Raw genomic sequence first — 16,916 nt, forward strand, 5'->3', positions numbered from 1 at the left:
AATAAAACAAACTATTTAAAAGTTATGGAATCCATCTATTGTGATGAGAATTCCATCATATTTCTACAAATAGATATGAGAACTTTATCATTTTTTTGCAATGGGAGAAAATTTATTACAATATCATAACATATTTCAAAAGTTTTTTGGTATTTTTTTTTAAATTCAGCTTTGAGATTACGTTACCTACCTTCCAATTTTACTCGCTATTATCTACGATTAACTTATTCAAGTTCCAAAAATAGATTGAGAATATAGGAAAAACATGAAAGAAATTATATCTAAGTTAATAATCACAAAAATATGCTTTAAGAAGTAAAGGCAAGCGATTTTACTTATATTCCCCTATAAGCTCCATTGTAAAATTCAAAATTCAAATCCCACGGCGTGGGTTGCTTTTCGTGGATTAGCGTGGGTCTACTTTGCGGCGGGCCTAACAGGAATATTTTCAGCAGATTTATCATATTTATCTTTTGATCTACCAGACATTCATAGTAATTGACCGAAGCGAAGCGGAGGTGTTAGTTTCGACTCAATCGGCTTTCGTCTGTTTGTTTGTTTGTTTGTACTGCAGTTACAGTCGCAGTTATTGTCCGATTTGGATGAAATTTGGTATGCAAGTTCTTTGAAACAAGGCACAGAAACGTATGTGTAACGATTTTTGATAAAACCTCTGGTTTTTTTGTAATAATATTTAAAAAACCAAACTAACCTCAATCCAGAAAGGATGTGTCTTTTAAGATACAGCGATTTATCACCATACTTTCTCGCATCTATTGTTACGAGTACATGGTGGGCGAGTCGGTTAGACTGTGGTCTGTCACTCTGTAGGACCCAGGTTCAATTCTCGTTCCTGCCAGATTATTTTGCAGTTAATACTAATATTGTTTTATCTCATTCTAATAATATATCATTATAAAATAAATTATTATGATGAGATAGAATAATCAAATTGAATCATCTTATTATTAAATTGATTTAGCAAATTAATTGGATAAATTATTTTTAAAAAATCGTTATTGTATTGGAGTCCAATACTGCAGTTGTAGAGAAAAATGTGTATGTAAAGGTATAAAGGTAATTTTTTTCCTTTTTGGGTAGTTGAGAAGTTGATATTGTGGTAATTATTAGCATTGAATTAAAAGACCATGAAATTGTCAAAAAACCACATATTTATTGATACTTAGAAATACCGGTTTCGGTAATTACACCGTTGTCAATCTCTGATAATGACCGAAACCGGTCTTTCTGAGTATCAATAAATATGTGGTTCATTGACAATTTCTTAGTCTTTTTCATTTGGAAGGTATGTATTTGATAAGTACTTCTTGATAAGTCCGGTGTCCCTGGAAACAGTGTCTCTAGCACTTTCAATGGAGAAAATAATAGATGACAATCATGGCTAAATCTTCAGAATATACTGTACTTACTGTACTGGCCCTTTTCATCATATTGAAAATTGTATTCATGAGTGAGGTATAGTGTTTGCAGAACTACTAGTATATTTATGTTTTTGGTGAGCATTATGGGAGAAAATCAAACAAGAACAAGGTGGTATCGCTCAATGAATTTCGTAGCATCGCCCAGACATCATATGAATAGAGACCGATCGTTTGTGGAAATGATGTACAAGAGAGGATCCAGTCTGGTGAAAAAGCGACAAGAATGGAAGATGAAAACAGAATCGAAAATTTATACGGTCGGAAAGAGAAGGGTCGCAGACGAAAATGTCAGTCGATGCTCATAAAACCGTTTAAGTGTGAACAGACATCGAACTTGTGCCGTGGATGAGAATCAGGCTTCTCACAATAACACGAGTCAATGTTACTACAACAACAAGAGCAGCAAACAGCCGATTCGCTCAACAACATTCATTGGCTTTTGATGGCTTTCGAATCCACGAGCAAACGTTGTCGTTGTCATAGCCGCGTTTTCCCTCATCGTTATAATATTTCTCACGCTTTTTCAGCAGTAAACAATCATTGTCTGATCAAAAATACCTTTTGCTCATACTGCGAACGGCCTCACGTTTCAATGGCAACCTCATTACAGACAAACAAAAACAACTTTCGATCATCTCCAATTTTCCCACTCTCGCTGAACATTTTCAAAGGAGAATCCTATATGTACGCTACACACAGAATGGCATCTCATTAGGTTGTGACATTTATTAGTATCGGCTTCAAATGAGTCCAATTACTTTTATGCTATGCGATACTCCACCTCTTCAAATATACCTGACTCCATTCACACTGGAAATTTACATTTTTTCATCTCTCAGACTCGGATTCTGTGACATTGTTGAGATTTATTCAACAAAGGACATTCGTATCATTCGCGAGTCTATTATGAAATAGTATTTCACTTCACATGGACGGAAAGGGGCCGTTTGCATACCAGAATGTTGTTTCTAGTCGAGGCGTCAACCGAGCCTAGAATTTCATTCGAGCCCTGTGACATAAGATACATTCACGTCCAAGTAACGTACACTATTGTTCGTCATAATAATCTAAAGAAGAATAATTGAGAAATAGAAAACATCACCTCCTTGTGCTAAAGTTACAACATGCATTTTATAGACATAACTTAGTTTACAACTTCCGAATCAGGAATTTTGTGGAAGTAGACAAAACTCCCACGCTGAAGGCGATTTTTTAAATATAATTGGTTTTTTATAATGATATAACTGGATAAGGCCTGCCGCAAAGCAGACCCACGCTAATCCACGCCACTCCAACCCACGCCGTGGGATGTTTTGTAAACCATTGCTATATAGAATTATTCATAATCAATCAGCTGACAAGTGGATCATTTATTGCATGCATTACACAGATGTCTGGAGGAGCCTAGCAATGGTTTACAAAACATCCCACGGCGTGGGTTGGAGTGGCGTGGATCAGCGTAGGTCTGCTTTGCGGCAGGCCTTATCCAGTTATATCATTATAAAAAACCGCTCCAATTATATAAAAAGAACCGCCTTCAGCGCTCCAGGTGGAAGTTTTGTCTACTTTAAAAAGAATATCAACTCTAAATATATCTAGAGAACATAATTCTAGAATCTCATAATAAATTAATATCTTCATTCAGGTTACATCCTGGATTAGAACATGATATCAGGGGACCGAGCTTTGCTCTGGAGTCTAAAAGCATAGAAAGTTTGTAACGAAAGATTGAATTTATAGTTCATATTTATTCATTCATTTTCTCAGCCGTACAATTATTTTTACAGTTATATGAGGAGGCACAACAGGCTTATGCCCAAAACTGTCCCTTTTCAAATTTATACTACACAGTTCAAATCAAAAACTAGGTTAAGCTACTATCACTCATCGAAATAACAATTCATTCACACTTCTAAAAACAATCACACATCATCAATTATTACAAATAGATATATTATGAATTCGATTTAGAATGATATAATATGTTTGCTATAATATTTGTTATACTATGTACTATTCAGATTCTACACTCAAAGCATCCAGTTACTATTTTGGACTTTCTAAAAAAACGGAAATAAGTTTTTCTTGCTGTTTTTTTTCTCGTGAGATCAGCTGAATGATCCCACACATGCACTCGTTCACTCACTTCCATTACGGAATCGACAGAGGACAAAATCTCCAGCTGTTTTTCCAAGGACGTATTTATCCTTTTAATGTCCTTCAGCGAGTTATCCCAGAGTTGAGACCTAGTGCAATCGAATTTTTCATATCATAAAACTACTTTGTTCCAAATTTCGTGAGAATCGTTAAAGCCGTTTTCGAGATCCGGTCACATACAGATATATATAAACTTATAAACATCTAAACAAAAATTGCTCGTTTAATAGTATGGGATGGATAAGATAATATGAATTGTTCCAAGGTTACTACAATCTTTATTATGTTATATATTATATTGTCCACATGTTTGTTCTATTGTAAATTCCAACTACTTTTATTCATCTAAAATCTATTATTTGTTATTTTATAGCTCTAATAAATCTGGATCATGGTACTCCAGATTTTGAGAAGTACTTAACTTGCCTATTCCTAATACAGTAGAATTACTACGTAACTGCCAAGACTGGAGAAAAAAGTTGATGTGATTCAAGTCATAGTTGGAGTTAAGCCGTGTCCACACTGAACAAATGTTCGCCATACATGTTCAGCAAACATGTTTGTTGAGGAGCTCAGGGGCAAACGTTTTAAAAAGTTTGGACAATCATTGTTTGTCAAACAAAAAACTACGGTTTTACAAACATTTTCAGAGTTGACAGCTGTGAAACATAAAACCTGTTCTTCCCATTTACAAATATTTTGTTTGATGACGCGTCCACATTGGCCACGGGCAAACATTGTTTGTCAAACATAATAAAATTTGCCCAAACTTTTTCAACTAACATGTTTGTCGAACATTTTTGTTCAGTGTGCACACGGCTTTAGTGACAGCGCTCCACATTCATTGATACATGCCGACGAAATAGATTTTTAAGAATAGAGAATTCCATATCGATGTTTAATAGTATAACCCAATTGAAATAGACTTTGAAGAATATAGTTGTCCCTGCTACAAAGTCTATTAGAATAATTGGATTGAAATCGAGAATTACTTTGTTGAATGTTACCCTGTCACATATTCCTACACAACATGAAATGGAATGTTTGAATATAATACAAAACACACTTCAGTGCTTTGATGGATTTTTTAAATAAACCTCATGAGAAGAGAGAAAAATTGTGATTACCTTTTAAAATGAAAGAATTTGCTAAAGGAATAGTTAGCGACCGAGCGATAACACTTACTTATCAGTAACTGTATATTAGATAAGAGCACCGTTCTGTACCGAATATTTTCTAGAAAAATTATTCAATAAAATTATAATTATTCTGCAAATAAAGCACAAATTATTTAGGAATTGCTCACTGATTTTGAGGTTACACTTTGTTTACTATCGATCAGATGTTTTTAAAACAGTTCAAACGCAGCTGACTGATTCAAAGTATTGTCAAATGTCATGCTGGCTTCACGCAAGATATAATACCATTTCTAAAAATTATAAAACTATCAATAAAGGACCAAGAATTTCGAATAAAAAAATAAAATGTATGTATTATCGTTGAAATTATTTATTATTTAAGAAATTATATTATATGTCAGGTCTTATTGTAACTAACTAGGTCATAGCATGAACAGTATATTATTGATAAAACGGCAGAAATTAATTATAACAGTCTCAAACCTAATAAAAATTGTATAAGAATATTAATTTATTAATGATTAATTCAGCTGAACCACATGGTAATTAAATCTCTTGGCAAGCCTAAGCCAATCATAGTGCATAGAAATAGCACCAAAAAGGTGATCGTTTGAAAGCAACACATGTTAATCTACTATCAGACAACAACCCTGCCTTATCATATACGCTAGCACATGTACATTGTATGAGAGGAACTATGTCTAGAAGATAAGCAGTTTTAAGAATTACATAAATTGAATTATTATTGTAATTAAAGGAATTATATTCTCTTGCTTGCCACTGACGTCATGTCTACGTCACAACCGTTCTACCAATGGCAAATTTTCATGCAAATTATTACATCGAGATTCTCAGAAGAAAGGTCTAGCCAAGAAGCTTAGAGAAAAAGACAGCACTTCCCTTTTGAAATCCTCACCGTTCAGATCTCTTTATAGTTACCAAGACCTATTTGTAAAATTTTCGTTCAATTTTATATGTTTTATTTGTGAGCCAATATCTTAGGCTATTCTATTTGTTATTTGTGAATCTATTTTCATCAATCGATAAATTTAAAAGTTCAAAGTAAATTATCCCTTAATTAATTCGGTGAAGGAGATATTTAAATTAAAATTCCACATGTGCTGAAACCGAAGCCTGGATTGCTGCCAATCAAACGATTTTTGATCTAAAGAAGAAAACCACGACCGCCAAGGAATTTCACGTGAGTTATAAGTTTAAAAGGGGCCCCAATCTACACTTCGAAAATATTTCAGTGCAGAAAAACATAAAATTTTCTTCGTTAAATTATTGGCCACGCCGACAAGCGCTTATTAGTTGTTAAGAGCCTAGAATTTGTTCAATATTTAATTTATACGAACTTGTAGTTGATTAGCTATCCTCTGCTGCCAGAACCACGACCCCGAGCATTTTAAAAATATTTTAAAATTCATTTTTTCACTATTTCTTCAAAACTGTTCAATTTTATCAATTGTAAAATTCTGTTGAATCACGCATGATATCATGCAAGTACACGAAAATTGCTAATCATTTTTGTTAATGTTAAACCACTTTCAATCTGTAAATTATATTCTGAATCTGCACTGTGAGATCATATATTTTATTATAATATATTCCAGTTTTGTTAATTCGTTTTCTGAGTTCGATTATTTCTTAAGCCTGTCAATTATTGTGTCTGATACGTTCTATATCATCGAGAACTGATCGAATACGATCATTGAAATAATTGAATTAAGCTGGATATTGGAACAGGTCTAAGTGGATGTAGCGAGTGGGGTCAGATCGAGATATTTATTTTTTGTCCTTACCTGCTCATATATCAGCTTTTATCTGTTACCAACCTCGACTTAGGAGCGAACACATCATTTGTACAGCAGATGCAGCCAGAGATCATATAAATTCCTACAATAGAGCTCAAAACCCGACAAGACTCTGTTCTCGAAGTATATTCTGAACGATATTTGGTCCAAATACCGTATTTTAATCCTTCAGAACTTATTAGAGACGCAGTCCCGTAAATTACCTACATCGGGATTTTTGCTCGACCTGTATGATTTTGTATGCTCATTCTTCACAGGTAATAATTTTAAGGTATCCGTATTCAGTGTTTAGCGGTCGCTACACTGCTTATAAAAATTTCATCATTATACAATCTGTCATTAGAAGAATCAAGGGTGAGCGAGCGTTTAGGCCTCCCGCGATTCCGACAATTGTATTGAATCTTGTAGTGAGTAAATCTGTCTGGTGTACACTCAGCGTCCACACACGCCATTGCAAAATTTATAGCCTCTACACCATTGATTCAGTACAAGATTCACCATACATACGTGAGGCATTTAAATACAGCATTACATTACCCTACGTGTATTGTCCTATCCTTGGAGGTGAGAGTGACTCCCCCAGGAAGAGCTCTACATGATTTTGGCGCCCAACTGTGATAGGCATTGAAGAGGTGGATAATCGACTACGAAGATTATTTAGTTGCTCAGTATACTATAGCGCTGACAACGGGAAAATTTTTTGAAAAAATTTATGGTTGTGAATTTCTTCAAATTTAATATTAACTGTTCACTGTTATATAAAATAACAAGACGTACCATACCCAATTTTTGAACAGAAAAGAGATTTATCGATTGATGAATTTTTAGAGGAAAAATCGAACTCAGAATTTTATCACGGTATTGTGTTATTCAAAGATTGGTCATATCATAAGTCATAGGTATAAGAAATACCATAAGAAAAGTCATATTATTTTATGAATATTAGGTCTATATTAAAACAATTTATAAAATTTTACGGAAAAGAGGATTGAAGTTATCTACATTTAAAAAAAAAATTTTTTAAAGCATAAAGAGGGAAGTAAAATTAAATCACAGATATATTGCGGAATAAGTCAAGCAGAACACTGCTGCTTTTATATAAAATTTTGCGAAGAATACTAGCCCTATATATAATTGCGGCAAGAAATTATAAGAGTAAAATATTCATTATAATAAGAGTAATAAATTATAAGAGACGTACCTTTGTTATCGCATAATTATCCACTGTGTATCCTTTATGTTGTTATCATTTTATGTTAACGATATTGCTACTTTGATTCACTTCATCACTGAACATATTATTGAAGCACACTTTTGTATTCCTTCACTTCAACGATTTTTTTACACTATTTCAACCTTGTGGTCATTCATTTGTAATCTTGCACATAACCCCACATATTTGCGATCGTTTCACTGCACTCGCATCATTGTATCATCCAATAAATTATGGGAGAACCACACCGCATCCTGGAGGCCACATCAGCAATTTCAGAGACGAAAGATGTCGTGCAGGAGAAACGCCCATGTACCACCGTTCCAGAAGTCCAGACGCCCGCACCTCACACCACAGAGTTTCCGCCGCCGACCGAGGGCTACATACCCGCCCCTTCCGTGTTACAGATGAGTCTCATCCTGGAAGCATTGAACTATATGATCAAAGAAAGGAAACAACTGAACGAAACACTAAACAATATAAATAAGAACTACGATCAATGGAATGAAACACTAAACAATATGGTTAGGGGAAGCAAACAAGCAAGAGAAGAACCAAGGGAAGACAACAAACAAACAAATGAAGAAATAATTAAAGAAAATACACAAGCAAGAGAAGAGACAATTAAAGAAAACAAAAAGCAAGAGAAGAAATAAAGAAGGAAATCCAACCGATGAGGAAGGCAAGTGAACAAGGTTTTGAGAAACTGGATCAAAAGTTGAAGGGAGCAACAGAGGAAAGCAGGACGGTAACGCAGCAAATTGAGGAGAAGGGTCATGCAACGGAAGTCAATATTGGACCAGTGATCGAGCCCATGCATGCAAAAGCAAACATACTTGAAAAGGAGGTCATAAAACAGGCAAACGAATATGGCACATATATGGGAGACCAACCTACCGAGAATGTCAAGACTGAAGTCGCACCACACCCCGCAGAACGCCGAGAGAAGCCGGACGACATCACCTGCCAAGCTGAGGATGACATCCATCAGGTAGAGGAACAGCCCGCACCACCGCGCGCCGGACACCAGGAATCCAAGGACGTTGCCCACCAAGTTGAAGAGCAGCCCGGACCGCCGACCGCCCTCATCACCGTCCATCCACCGAAGACAGCACCTGCAACATATAAAACCAGTACTCATGAAGATCGCCCACTAAACAATAGAAATAAAACAAAAATTCACAACAAATCAAAATCACAACTGAAACTAAAAACCAATAAATCAAAACAACATACAAGCAAAATAGCAGTTCAACGGAAAAGAAGAAGCAGTAATAGAGTTTATCTACACCGCCGTCATGTTAGGCTAAAATTGAATATCAAATCTCTCCCCGCCATGCAGAAAAGAAAAATGATCTCAAGAAGAATTTATCTACATCGCCGTCATATTAGGTTAAAATCTTCCATCAAGCTTCCTACTAGCACGCAAGAGAGAAGAAAATCATCAAGAAAGGCCTACAATCACCGCAGTCATGTCAGATTGAAATCAAACAGACTGTACACTAGCATGCAGAAAAGGAAAATATTATTTAGAAGAACCCACAGACACCACCGGCATGTAAAGTTTTAAAAATATCAAACTGCATGTCACCGGCCGACAAAGAGGAAATGCGTTTATAAGAAATGATTTACACCACAGGCACATTCGTTTTAAGCCAAGTTTGATAAAATGGATAGTTGCAAATTGAAATTGGACCTTGAATGACACCGAATCAAATTTAGATGGGGGCTTGAGAAAGAATAATATTTTAATTAACTGAAACTACGTTCGTGGATTATACGAATCATCAAACTTTTCATGGTCACAGCCTACCCACCGAATCATATCTTTGCAGACTGGCATCTTTTTCTACTGCAGCCTAATCAACATAACCTAAACTTCGCCGCATCTCAGCTAAAAAGAAAACATCAATCCACATCAAATGAAGAAATTATTATCAACTCTAAGTCAAGAAAATACAACTACAAAACAAATCTAAAAAATACCAACCTGATCAAGCCATCTGCCTCATGTCACAGTCATCACAGGAAAAATCGCCTAGTACAATCCGCACAACTGAAAAACAGAAACAAGAATTATATTATCAACAGAAAATAATTATAAATTAGAAATAACATGAAGTTAGTAGTGAATAGGAGGAAAGAAAATAAACAAAGTTTATTTAAAAAATGTGTAAATCTAACCTCAAAATACAGAATCGATAGAAAAATCTATTCAGAACCAAAGCCTGTTCGATAATTTTCTTCGTCACACCAACCAATGTGTGCGAGATCATAGAATCAATTTTAATGGAATCAAAGCAATATCGTTATTAATTAATGTAACCTATTATTTAATGTGAAATTATAAGTAAAAAACGCAACCAAAAATATATATTTATGTTAATTTGCACGAAATGCGCATGTTCTATGTCATATAAATATATTGCTAAAAAGCCAAAAAGAAAATGAAATTCTTACCTTCAAATGTGAAATTTATTACTGTTGCATCAAAAGATCATGAATTGTAATTCAAATTGATAAATATAAATCTTAAAAGCATAATATTTGTAACCAGCATTGATAAAAAAATCAAAAACCATTTCAAGTGTAACCCTGTTTGTACACAACGTACTAAGCGTGAAAAAGGAATTGCTCGAGTCAAACGGTAGTCAATTGTCAAGTCACCGAAGTTAAATCACACTCTCACCCAATTTATGTAAAAGCCAGAACAAAGAGTCGAAACCTGTAATAACCATGAAAAAAATGATGAAAATCTATATTTGTTGCCAATACTGTTCGAATCTTAAGAAGTAATATGTGAAATTTTGTATATTTGTTATAGTTATGGGTCTGCTCATAAGCCACCCGTGAATGAAGTTGTGGAGTTGTTTTAATGAAGGATCCAAAGAGACCTCATTAATTATTGTATTTCGATTGTATCCAATGGAAGGAACAATCAATTATTTATTTTCTCGTAGCCAAAAGTGCACGATATATCGTTTTTTAGTGTTAAGTGTGGAGTTTTCGTAGAAGTAAGGAGATGAAATGGTGTATTCATCACAATATCGGATTTTTCAAATAGTCATTGTTTCGACTCGTCTCTCAATTACCTATTTAAAATATCCTGGGGGCTTTGTGTGATGAATTTTTCAAATAAACCTCATGAGAAGAGAGAAAAATTGTGATTACCTTTTAAAATGAAAGAATTTGCTAAAGGAATAGTTAGCGACCGAGCGATAACACTTACTTATCAGTAACTGTATATTAGATAAGAGCACCGTTCTGTACCGAATATTTTCTAGAAAAATTATTCAATAAAATTATAATTATTCTGCAAATAAAGCACAAATTATTTAGGAATTGCTCACTGATTTTGAGGTTACACTTTGTTTACTATCGATCAGATGTTTTTAAAACAGTTCAAACGCAGCTGACTGATTCAAAGTATTGTCAAATGTCATGCTGGCTTCACGCAAGATATAATACCATTTCTAAAAATTATAAAACTATCAATAAAGGACCAAGAATTTCGAATAAAAAAATAAAATGTATGTATTATCGTTGAAATTATTTATTATTTAAGAAATTATATTATATGTCAGGTCTTATTGTAACTAACTAGGTCATAGCATGAACAGTATATTATTGATAAAACGGCAGAAATTAATTATAACAGTCTCAAACCTAATAAAAATTGTATAAGAATATTAATTTATTAATGATTAATTCAGCTGAACCACATGGTAATTAAATCTCTTTGGCAAGCCTAAGCCAATCATAGTGCATAGAAATAGCACCAAAAAGGTGATCGTTTGAAAGCAACACATGTTAATCTACTATCAGACAACAACCCTGCCTTATCATATACGCTAGCACATGTACATTGTATGAGAGGAACTATGTCTAGAAGATTAAGCAGTTTTAAGAATTACATAAATTGAATTATTATTGTAATTAAAGGAATTATATTCTCTTGCTTGCCACTGACGTCATGTCTATGTCACAACCGTTCTACCAATGGCAAATTTTCATGCAAATTATTACATCGAGATTCTCAGAAGAAAGGTCTAGCCAAGAAGCTTAGAGAAAAAGACAGCACTTCCCTTTTGAAATCCTCACCGTTCAGATCTCTTTATAGTTACCAAGACCTATTTGTAAAATTTTCGTTCAATTTTATATGTTTTATTTGTGAGCCAATATCTTAGGCTATTCTATTTGTTATTTGTGAATCTATTTTCATCAATCGATAAATTTAAAAGTTCAAAGTAAATTATCCCTTAATTAATTCGGTGAAGGAGATATTAAATTAAAATTCCACATGTGCTGAAACCGAAGCCTGGATTGCTGCCAATCAAACGATTTTTGATCTAAAGAAGAAAACCACGACCGCCAAGGAATTTCACGTGAGTTATAAGTTTAAAAGGGGCCCCAATCTACGCTTCGAAAATATTTCAGTGCAGAAAAACATAAAATTTTCTTCGTTAAATTATTGGCCACGCCGACAAGCGCTTATTAGTTGTTAAGAGCCTAGAATTTGTTCAATATTTAATTTATACGAACTTGTAGTTGATTAGCTATCCTCCGCTGCCAGAACCACGACCCCGAGCATTTTAAAAATATTTTAAAATTCATTTTTTCACTATTTCTTCAAAACTGTTCAATTTTATCAATTGTAAAATTCTGTTGAATCACGCATGATATCATGCAAGTACACGAAAATGCTAATCATTTTTGTTAATGTTAAACCACTTTCAATCTGTAAATATATTCTGAATCTGCACTGTGAGATCATATATTTTATTATAATATATTCCAGTTTTGTTAATTCGTTTTCTGAGTTCGATTATTTCTTAAGCCTGTCAATTATTGTGTCTGATACGTTCTATATCATCGAGAACCGATCGAATACGATCATTGAAATAATTGAATTAAGCTGGATATTGGAACAGGTCTAAGTGGATGTAGCGAGTGGGGTCAGATCGAGATATTTATTCTTTGTCCTTACCTGCTCATATATCAGCTTTTATCTGTTACCAACCTCGACTTAGGAGCGAACACATCATTTGTACAGCAGATGCAGCCAGAGATCATATAAATTCCTACAATAGAGCTTAAAACCCGACAAGACTCTGTTCTCGAAGTATATTCTGAACGATATTTGGTCCAAATACCGTATTTTAATCCTTCAGAACTTATTAGAGACGCAGTCCCGTAAATTACCTACATCGGGATTTTTGCTCGACCTGTATGATTTTGTATGCTCATTCTTCACAGGTAATAATTTTAAGGTATCCGTATTCAGTGTTTAGCGGTCGCTACACTGCTTATAAAAATTTCATCATTATACAATCTGTCATTAGAAGAATCAAGGGTGAGCGAGCGTTTAGGCCTCCCGCGATTCCGACAATTGTATTGAATCTTGTAGTGAGTAAATCTGTCTGGTGTACACTCAGCGTCCACACACGCCATTGCAAAATTTATAGCCTCTACACCATTGATTCAGTACAAGATTCACCATACATACGTGAGGCATTTAAATACAGCATTACATTACCCTACGTGTATTGTCCTATCCTTGGAGGTGAGAGTGACTCCCCCAGGAAGAGCTTTACAGTGCATAAAAGGGGAAGGAATGAACAAAAAATATAATATTCGATTAATCAAGACTTTTCCTCGCTATGTTCAGAGAACAAGCCCTTGGGAACGAGTATTTGAGTTTTGTTAGCAAAATGCAATCAAATATCATTTTCCTCACAATATTGAAAATCATGACTTCCAGCTCGCTGAATCCATTCATTCAAAACTGTATGATTGCATGTTCCCTTGTTGGCAAAGGATTCAAACTATTTCTCGTGGCAAGCTGTGATACTGCATTAGACCACTGCAGCTGCTTCAGGTTAGGATCCACTTCATATTTTATAAGAGGTGTTCTCGAGAACATTAGAGAATGACTCCTCACGCGAACCGTTCAACTGTTGAGATAATACATTCAGTTCTTCACTTTTTGAAGTATCCCTGCGGTAATTACAGCGATTTGCGATCTTCCGACCTGAATAATGCAACACGGCTACTTTGAATGTTTTTAGACGTCGTAAACAATCCGTGGTGTAGCACAGTTTCCAATAAATTTCATAAGAAATGTCTTTTCAGTTGTGTTGGAACAAAAATTTCCAACAAATTCTTGCAATCAGTTGGAAAGTAATTCATAATATATTCGTATGAGAGAATTAGAATGATTCCAAATCTCACGAGGCAATCAGGGTGTCAGGGACTCATATACTTGTGGAATTCTCGACTTACTAAGATGCCATTTCGTGGACTTTGATGAAAAAGCCGAAGTCAACATTTAATCCATGTACAATGAATTAAATAATATTAATAGCATTTCACATGAAATTTTTTTAAAAACAAAAGGATACCAAAGGATAATATTTCCTATTAATGTAAAACACATTGCATTATCATTCATTTTTTATTGTTTTATTAACATTGTGGTTGACACTTCCAAAATCAAATTTATTCTATCAGTCTCATTCAATGTTTTCACCTTCATTACTTCATTCCTGAAAAATGAATATATTTTTCAAAATTATGACAAAATACATCTCCTTGAAGCCTTATAATCTCATCTTAATTACTAGTATCTCCTCAATAAATGAGGTAGACTAATCTGTTTTCAATTCAACTTTCATAGTTATGATTGAAGTGAGTTATGAATATTAATAATGAGTTGGGATCATGATAAATAATATCTTACAATAACAACAACAACAACTTGGATTTGATCACAACTTGAATTTGATTATCATCTCATTCGGTTCATTGAGAGAGACTTTATTGATATCTATCTAGTACGCCGTACAAAACGAACTGTACTGTATTCTAAAATCTATCGGCACATACTGATAAAGGCTACATCCAGTATTACGAGTCCGTTACTTTGAAAAGCATTAACGGATGATACCGTGTAGATGGAGTTTTATCTCTATAGATCACAATGAATACTTGGCAGACTTTTTGTGTGGTTTTTCTGATGCTTTAATGGAAGGCCGAATACACGACTGCTCATCTGCATTCGTTCGATATTCGCCAACGGCCGGCAGCGCTCTTTTTATAGGCCTGAATGATCCCATTCGCTTCCCGCCAGCTCGCATGGCAATCCGATTTAATGATAATTAACACGTATATCAACTGTTGGCCGTTTCGAAGTTGATGTGCGATGATTCAATCTCTGGAGAATTTCAAGTAGTCCAATGGTGTACTATGAAATAAGTTTGGTGCCAGTTTTAGGTGCGAATATCTCATCAATGTACATCTGTAGCTATGGCCAATAAATAGATGCTACCGATACTATTGTGGAATAGTTGTGATATGGTTCTGTTTAGAACATCTCATCAACCTGAACATGAAGAACCCCATACAACCTCTACGACGATTCCGATAACAGTGGAGAGGATAGAACCATCTTCTATCCGGGGATAGAGCTATCAATAGATAGGATAGGTTTACAAACAAAAAATGATAAGGTGAGATAAAACTTAGTTTATCAAGAGAAAGCTTCTGTCCACTGCGGGGTAATAGTGAGATAGCATTTACTCTGGATAATACTTCTAGAAGTATCATTATTCATATCAGTGATGATCTCATAACCAGGGATGTCTTTCGCCTCAAAAATGTACAACAATAATATTGACTGATTGAAGATTTCTGATCTGAACAATAAAGTGACATACTCTGTATCTATTTATATGAATTTAATTTTTTTTTGAAAGTTCTCCTCTCATTTTCATTTTTAAAATGAGAAGTTACATGAATAACATCAAATACTGTTCGAAATTATTTTTTAATTTGATATGATTGGAACAGCTAAAATTGCATGTATCATTTCATTTTTTCTGTCAAGAGGAAGAATTTTCAAATAAATGTTGCTGTCCACTTATTATTACTATGATCGATTTTCGGTCTCGCAGCAAGAGTTCTTTCTCCAGGTTCTCTTATTCTCCATTGAATTATTGTTGGAATCATGTTTATTATAATATGTGAAACTTTCAATAAGTAAATAACAACTTATCCCGATTTATATACTTCAAGAGAAAAAAATTAGCTGTGAGATATTTAGTTCCAGAATGAATATATCAAGTAGATTGGAAATAATTGAAGTTTTGTTATTTTTTGCAGTTGCCAGTGTTGAGGGAACGACGCTCAACATTCCGAAAGTGAACAGGCTCCACATGGGAGCCTATCTATGTATAGCATCCAATGGAGTTCCTCCCACTCCAAGCAAACGTATCATGCTTATCGTACACTGTGAGTTATTTCCACCTTGAATAGATGTAGGCTATTGTACTTGCTTAAGAGCATCATCATTTTATCTCTTATTGACAGTTTCATCTGAAATCGAATAAATATTTAAAAATTCATTAAAAACTATAAATTGCAATAGAGTATTTGTGATTGTGATGGTATTCGGAAAATGTTCAATGTTGAATTTTGAATCTGTTCTTCAATTATTTTGATTTTTGAAGCATTTTAGATTTGAAAATCAGGCAGCAATGATCTTTGAGATCAGTTTTTAACACTACTTTTCAGATAATTCAAAAACTGTTTCAATTGAAGTTATTTGAATTTTCATATAATTATCATTATTGTTGTCATTACAGAAATCAATTATTTTTGTAGAAAAATGTAATAATATTTATTTGAGCTTCAAAAATGAGAAATGAAGATTAGGTATCGATTCACAGAGTGTTTACACGATATTATTGGACTCAATAAAGGTATTTTCATTCTAAATCTTTCAATTTTTTTATTTCAAAATCACTCATGTGCAGATCAAATCGTTCAAACTATGATTTGTTGTGAAGTATAACAAAACTAATATAATATCAATCTCTTGTCTTTTCTCCAGTCGCACCAATGATGACGATACAAAACCAACTGATTGGAGCTCAGGAAGGGAACTCGGTGACTTTGGAATGCAATTCAGAGGCGTTTCCAAAGTCAATAAATTACTGGACAAAGGCGAATGGAGAGATAATAACTAGAAGTACGTGAACTTACAAATCAAATCTATCAAATATTATAATTTTTGCCTGCTCCAATGCTTCAGTTCAGTTTGCACAAACTCAATCAGCAACATTTTACCCGAAAAACAAATAAGTCGTTG

At 34.2% G+C, this 16,916-nt stretch overlaps 1 protein-coding gene across 2 annotated transcripts in view; it reads left to right on the forward strand.

Annotated features, from left to right (window-relative positions):
• The window catches only part of LOC111053150 (limbic system-associated membrane protein), a 267,005-nt gene that overhangs the window by 223,843 nt on the left and 26,246 nt on the right, over positions 1-16,916 (forward strand). For both annotated transcript variants that reach the window (XM_039420260.1, XM_039420267.1), the window contains exons 5-6: positions 15,929-16,057; positions 16,659-16,796. In XM_039420260.1, the coding sequence (XP_039276194.1) occupies positions 15,929-16,057; positions 16,659-16,796 (267 nt within the window). The remainder of the gene's footprint in view (positions 1-15,928; positions 16,058-16,658; positions 16,797-16,916) is intronic.

Source organism: Nilaparvata lugens, chromosome 1, assembly GCF_014356525.2.
Source record: "Nilaparvata lugens isolate BPH chromosome 1, ASM1435652v1, whole genome shotgun sequence".
Taxonomy (NCBI): Eukaryota; Metazoa; Arthropoda; class Insecta; order Hemiptera; family Delphacidae; genus Nilaparvata; species Nilaparvata lugens.